This window comes from Benincasa hispida, chromosome 7 (assembly GCF_009727055.1).
Source record: "Benincasa hispida cultivar B227 chromosome 7, ASM972705v1, whole genome shotgun sequence".
Taxonomy (NCBI): domain Eukaryota; kingdom Viridiplantae; phylum Streptophyta; class Magnoliopsida; order Cucurbitales; family Cucurbitaceae; genus Benincasa; species Benincasa hispida.
In genome coordinates, this window is record NC_052355.1 from 48331330 (window position 1) to 48339027 (window position 7698).

Here is a 7698-nt window from a genome sequence, read left to right on the forward strand (position 1 = left end):
TTAAAAAGAAACACAACTTTACAAATTCTAGACAATTAAGAACTTCTTAAGATAAAGAAAACTAAGTAGCCCTAATCTAAAAGGTTTAGGACCACTCCACACACATAATTTAACCAATTATCCACTGTTTTTTTTTTTTTTTTTTTGTTGAAAATTTTAAACTCATACATGGTCAAAATAAATAAATCTCATCCAATTTGAACCAAAAGAACAATAAAAAAAATTTCCTCACTAATTTTGATTAGTCATCTAAATGATTAATTAATTTAAGTAAGATCATTTTTATTAATGCCTTCAATATTTATGATTTGAAATAATTTTCGTACTTTATTAATGGAACACTTGATTTATTTAGACGCCCACAAACACCTAATAGAATTAGAAATATCATTAATACTTAAGAATTGATAGTTATTTTATAAGGTATGAATTAATAAATGGGATTGGAGAATGGAATTAATATTATTTTGAAACATCGATATTTAAAAATAAATATATAATGATCCCTAAAACAAAAAACGTAGCGAATACGCATGAGCCTGCATGGGCACGCTGCTCAAAAGGCCAAACGCGCGTGTTCCCATTTTAGAAAATTGGACCCTCTCATAAACGACGCCGCTTTGGCCCATTCCGTGAATTTTAATTAAAGCATCAAATTTGCAGCCGTTTCTTTGGCTTCTATACTCTACATTACAATTCCCCAATTAATAGTTTCATAAATCCGTGTCCACTCACAAAGGACAAATTTTAAATTTTAAAAGTAAATGATAATAATAATAACAACCGCACCAACAAAAAATTGGCCCTTAAATTTCGAGTATAATTTTGAAGAAAATTATTTTAAATCATAAAATTATGAAAAATATTTTCAAAAAATATCAAAATATCAAGTATATATGTGATAGATCGTAATAGATTGCGATAGACTACGAGCTACGTCTATCCTGATAGAGATAGACACATATTGTCTATGGTAGATACTTAATGAAATTTTGGTATATTTTAATCTTGTTTCAACTTGGTCCCTAAATTTCAAGATTTACACTTGTAATCTTAATTTTTTACTAAATACTCACATTTCATCTTTAGTTTAATGTTTATTAATTAATTTAAAATAATTATAACTAAATTAAGTTCTACTCTTTTTCTTCGCTATTACCTTATAATTATTTTAAACATAATTAATAGACTTTAACACCAACATTCGAGAGTGAATATTGAGTGTAAATCCTTAAACTTAAAAACCAAATTGAAACTAAACTTAAATATCAAAGGTAAAATTGTAATATTTTAAAACCTTAAGCACAAAATCAAAACTAATATAAAAAAGTAATTTTCAAAATAAATAAATAAATATAAAAAAAAAGCTCCCTTAAAACAAAATTGCTAAAATAATGGGAAAAAGTTCTTTTTTTAAAAAGAAAAAAAACAAAAATTTATTTTTTGAAACAGCTGACATAAGGAACATCTGGGGAAGTGAGAAAGAAAGAGGACCCAACTTTAGAAACCCAGAAAGAATTAAAAGATTTAATTCCATTTCCTATCTATTCCTTTCTCAAACTTCCCATCTATATATGTGTATGTAAATAAGAATAAGCATATTTTAATACCTAAACCCAAACTTCCCTTAAAAATAATGATTTAAAAAAAAAAAAGCTAAAGTTTTCAGTCTTTGTATTGCAGACTGGAAACACAAAACTCCTTTTTCTCTCATTCTTTTCATAATTTATTTTCTAAATTAGAGGAATTGAGCATGATTTCATCACTCCCAACTTTATATATATAATACCACAACTCACATGGGCTAAACTTTAAGAAAATCCCAACTCCTCTTTTTATTTCCCCCCCTCTTCTTTTGTTTTATTTTATTCAGCCCCGTGCCTTGGAAGCTCAATAACACAGAAGAGAATTTCAATTTCGAAGAGGGTCTTTGGAAATGGTGTCACAGTGAATCTTTTTACCTTATTTTTTACAAATTGTTTTAGAATGGTCAATTTCTTGTTGGGTTATTTGTCAAGATGCTTCTCCTGCGCCAAAAGCTAAGAATTTAATGGCGGTTTTCATCACTACAAGATAAGGCCAATGCACACAACACCAAATTTACAGTTTCAAGTTACAACAAAGACAAAGCAACAACCAAGTTTTTTTCTTTCTTTTTTGTTTTTTTTGCCCCTCGGAAATGGATTTTTCTTCTCATCTTGTTTCTGTTCTTGTTTTTTCCCTTCTTGTCGTTTCATCCTTTTGTCCTGTCCATTCTCTCGACAAAAAAATCCATCACATTAACAAAACCACGACGTTTCGCCCTCAAGATCATTCCAAGAAATTGAAGCTTATTAGAGCTCATCTCAAGAAAATCAACAAGCCCCCCATCAAGACCATTCAGGCATTTTTCATCTCTTCTCATTTCTATTATCTTTTAATTAATATCTCCTCTGTTTTCCTCTGTTTTCATGGGATTTTTAATTTTTTTTTTTTTTTTTTACAGAGTCCAGATGGTGATCTTATAGATTGTGTTATATCTCATCAACAGCCAGCTTTTGATCATCCGTTACTGAAAGGAAAGAAGCCACTGGTAAACAAACAAAAAGGATTTTTTTTTTTTTTTTTGGGTCTTTTTTTTTTTTTTTTTTTTTTTTTTTTTTAATGAATTGGGTTTTTAAAGGATCTGCCGGAGAGACCATTTGAGCGGAGTTCTTCCGGCGGGGGAGAATCGGAAACGTTTCAATTATGGAGTATGTCCGGCGAATTTTGTCCGGAGGGAACTGTTCCGATCAGAAGAACGACGGAAAAAGATATGCTGAGAGCGAGCTCTGTTCAAAGATTTGGAAGGAAAGTAAGAAGACGGATTAGAAGAGACTCTTCCAGCAATGGGCACGAGGTAAGGGAAGAAATTGAAGTGTTAATTAATGTGGGTTTTAATTAGAGATTAGTGTTGAATAGGGGGGTGCGGGTGATTTTGGTTATGGTGACAGCATGCAGTGGGATTTGTAAGTGGAGAAGAGTACTACGGAGCAAAAGCAAGCATAAATGTATGGGCACCGCGGGTGACGAATCAGTATGAGTTTAGTCTGTCACAGATGTGGGTCATTTCTGGTTCTTTTGGAGATGATCTAAACACCATTGAAGCTGGCTGGCAGGCAAGTTTCCAAATTCTTCTTCTTCTTTCATTATTATTATTTTTTCTTTTTCCTTTTGATAATAATTAATAAAAGAAAAACTTTTTTTTTTATCTAGTTTCAAGTTAATTTTTATTTGACCCTAAATTTTAAATGTTTCACTTTTAATCCTTAAACTCTGAGTTTCGTTTCAATTTTGTCACAATATTTTAAAAGGTTATAATTTTACTTTTGAAATTTAAATTTTGTTTCAATTTGATTGTTGCTTTCGAGATTTATAATTTTAAATACTCATATTTTGTCTTTAATATTATGGTCTATTAATTAATTTAAAATAATTATAATTAATTAAAATTTACTAAATTCAAATTTTAACTTTAGAATTATTTTAAATTATTCAATACACATGAAATGACGATAAGAAAATTTTGTAATCAAAATTAAATATTTGGTCTGAACAATTAGACGTCCAACCCGTGACCATAACAACTCGACTCTCTTTAGAGGAATCTCCATCCACTACTTGTCGATATGGAAACCATTAAAAAAAATATCCCCAAGAGTATAAAATTTGATATCTAGGAACCAAATTCAAACAAAATTCATATATCAATGATAAAATTATAATATTTTGAAATTTAATAACTAAATTGAAATCAACATCATCCAAATATTGTAGGATTGGATGGATTGTCTCATGAAATTAGTTAAGGTACATATAAAGGGACACTAACATATATTAAAAAAAAAAAGACAGACTAAATAAAATAGGAAGATTTTGAAATTTAATGATGAAATAAAAAGTAAATGAAAACTAAGGAGCAACATGTATTTTCCTTGTATTAATAAGAATAATGGGTTTGTTTGAGAATTGAATTATATGGTTGGGTTGGGGAAAGAAATGGAAGGATTCTTGTAATGGGGACAACTGTGAATTCATTATTATTGGTATCATTATCAAACTCATTATTGTCACACAAATAAATTCCCAATGTGAAAGCTACCACACATTTACACTCTTAACTTAATAGCCCAGAGAATTTCCCACAAAATTTTAATTCTTTTTTTCTTTTCTTTTTTTTTTTTCTTTTTGGAGACAACATTAAATTACTTGGTGCTACATTTTTCTTCTTTTGTAATTAAAGCTTGACATAGTTCAACTACTAATCTATCTATCTATCTCATTCCATCTTTCTCTTCTTTTATTTGACATTATATTCGGGTCGGATTGGATTGTGATATGTGCTTTAAAATTATTAAATTCATACCTATTTAGTTTACGAATTTAAAAATTATCTTAATATAATCTCAAGTCTTCTATTTTTTTTCTTCTATATAACTCTGAAATTTTAAATTTCTTTATTTTTTAAAATTCATAAATATGTGACATTCAAAATTAAAATTTCAAGGTTGCATTAAATTTAGACATAGAATTTAAATTTATATCTAATAGAATAATAAATTTTAAAAAAATTTAAATAAATGAAAGATTTGTTAGATATTCAAAGGTTTTATATTGATACAAAATTGAAAATTAAATGAGGAATTAAACTTGTAATTTAACATTTTTATATATATATATAAAACTCACATTTGTTAATTATATAAAAAGAATATATTCTCCCTTAAATTAAATTTATTTGACTTCGTACTTAATTTTATTTAGTGAGTTCTTTTAAATTTTTTGAAGTTTTGTTTTTTATTGAATAGAAAATGTTTAAAAATTGCTTGATTATTAGTTATAATTTAAAGTATCCAATTAAAATGGTTGACTTAAGATAGTGGGTAGAAACTCTTAGTTATTAATTATTATTAATTAGTAGTCAATTCTTTCCCTTGCATTTTGCTAACAACCCATTTCATTTTTAAAATAGTAATTTTATTGCTTTTTTTTTTTTCTCTTTAATAATTAATGATCAGAACGACTTCAATGAATTTGACCATTCTAAGGATTGGAATGGATCGAATTATTTTCTTTTAACAAAGGAGAAGCATAAAATTAGGGGATTGGATTAAGTCCATAATGTAATTAATTAGAACTTAATCATATCTTAAAAAAATGTAAAAATTTCTCTGTTCCATTATTTAACCCATTAATTAACACGTTTAAGTTTCTGAACAGGTTAGCCCAGAGCTGTATGGAGACAATTACCCAAGATTTTTCACTTATTGGACGGTAAGTATTTATCATAAAAGCAAAATTACCTGAATCTAATTGATTTAGTTCCATCGGATAATCATTAAATTTTTAGTTTTCAATTTATAAAAATAAAGCTTATATATATACTCGTACTAATTTCTTTTAGTTATCATTATATACTTTCTACTCATATTTTGAAAAATCAAACAAAATTATTTTTTCTTTTTATAAAAAATCAAACAAAATTATTTTTTCTTTTTATAAAAAAGTCTCGTTTGTTAATCTTTTAGTTTTACTCATGTTTTTCATATTTCGTAAGCATTTAAATTTTTAGTTAATTTTCAAAAACAAAATATATTTTTTAAAACTTACTTTTTTTAATATTCAAAATTTGAATTTGATTTTGACACTTTTAAAAAATGTAAACAATAGATACTAAATAGATGGAAATGATGTTTATAAGTTAGTTTTCAAAAACTTATTTTTATTTTTGAAATTGATTTGAAATTTAAATAAGATAAAAATTAATGTTAAAATTTAGGAGAAAATAAAAACGAATTTTAAAAATAGAAAACTCAAAACCAAAGTCTCGTTTAGTAACAATTTTATTTTAAGTTTCAGTTTTTGAAATTTATGCTTGTAATTTCCTCCTAAATTTCATACTATATTTCTTCAATTTCTTGAAAAAAATTTATTTTGAATTCATAGTCAAATTCTATAAACAAAATTATTTTTTTTTTATTAACCATTTGGTTTGGAAAATTACGTCAACAAACATCTCATCTACCTTTAAATCTCTTTGTTATTATTTACTTTCTACCATTATTTTCAAAAATCAAATCAAGTTTTGAAAACTAAAAAAAAAAAAATTAAAGTAAATTTTGTTTTTAAATTAAGTTAAGAATTCAACCAATAAAATATGAAAATTATAATAAGAAATTGAAAAGAAATAAATTGAATTTTCAAAAACTAAAAAGTTATCAAACAAAATCTAAAATTTTAAAATTTAGCTTGGTTTTTAAATATATTAATAAAAAGTAAATTAACAAAATAAAGAAACCTATTCGTAGAAATAGTTTTTATAAACTTAATTATAAACACAAAAACAAAATGATTATAAAAAATGGAGTTGCAACAATAGTAATAATTAGTAAATGAACTTGAACTAACAGTCAGATGCATATCAAACAACTGGATGCTACAATTTACTCTGCTCCGGCTTCGTTCAAACCAACAACAGAATCGCCATTGGAGCTGCAATTTCTCCAACATCTTCCTACAATGGCGGCCAATTCGACATCAGTCTACTTGTTTGGAAGGTACCCCATCTCCAATTTACTTGATTCTAAAATGGTCAAAATCATTCGAGAAGTATTTTCATTACTTCAAAATCAATTTTAGTACTATAAAAAAATGCATCTTAATGTGTAAAATTAAACATTAAATTGTTTTGAAGGATGAAATTATGCTTTATAAAAATTTTAAATACGACAAGAATGATTTTAATCATTTCAAAATAACTCTCAAGCCTGCACGGATAAATAATCTCATTTAAAATATCGAAATTAGTTTTTTTTTTTAATTAAAGAATTGAAAATTTAATTTTAGGATCCGAAACATGGGAATTGGTGGTTGGAATTCGGGTCGGGCGTATTAGTCGGGTACTGGCCGGCATTTTTATTCACTCACCTTCGAAGCCACGCAACGATGATCCAATTCGGCGGCGAGGTGGTGAATTCGCGGCCGTCGGGGTTTCACACGGCGACGCAAATGGGGAGCGGCCATTTCGCCGGCGAAGGATTTGGAAAAGCTTCGTATTTTCGTAACCTGCAAGTGGTGGATTGGGATAACAGCTTAATTCCACTCTCGAATTTGAAGGTTTTGGCTGATCATCCAAATTGCTATAATATTCAAGGTGGGATTAATAGAGTTTGGGGAAATTACTTTTATTATGGTGGCCCTGGAAGAAATGTGAGGTGTCCTTAAATTGTGTATTTTCTCTTTACCTTGTAATTTCCTTGTGGGGTGATTTTTTCTTTTTTTCTCTTTTTTTATGAGGAAAGTGTGAAATATTCATGTATTTGTTTTCTATTTTAGTTCATTTTTTTGTTCCTTCAAATTGAAATTCACTAAAATGTGAGAATAGGAAGGGACTATTGTAAATTTTGACGAAAGAAATAGTGAATTATACTAAGATTGTGGATTTCTTTTTGGGAAATGTCAATTTATAAGTGTATCAATTTACCTCTTTTATTATGTTTTGTTTGAAAAAGTTTTAGTGTGAAATTTATAATTGTGTCATGTAAACCTCTAAACTTCCCTAAATTTATCAGTTTAGACTCTTGGTTAAAGTTTTGTTTTAGAGTTGTCCTTGCATTTACTCTTAATCATCTATTTTGTAAAATCAACATTTGAATAAGTCTACATGTGTAAGAGAATTAA

General features: G+C 27.3%; 1 protein-coding gene across 2 annotated transcripts; it reads left to right on the top strand.

Annotated features, from left to right (window-relative positions):
• Positions 1-1549: 1549 nt before the first annotated feature.
• On the top strand, positions 1550-7480 carry LOC120080834. 2 transcript variants are annotated; one of them, XM_039035487.1, is made up of 7 exons: positions 1550-2383; positions 2486-2572; positions 2663-2878; positions 2973-3137; positions 5239-5292; positions 6497-6575; positions 6865-7224. In XM_039035487.1, the coding sequence occupies exons 1-7, from the start codon at positions 2180-2182 to the stop codon at positions 7080-7082; spliced, it is 1023 nt and encodes a 340-aa protein (XP_038891415.1). In that variant the 5' UTR covers positions 1550-2179; the 3' UTR covers positions 7083-7224. The 2 variants fall into 2 exon arrangements, with proteins under 2 accessions (XP_038891415.1, XP_038891414.1); XM_039035486.1 differs by having other exon boundaries at positions 1555-2383; positions 6429-6575; positions 6865-7480.
• Positions 7481-7698: the final 218 nt, after the last annotated feature.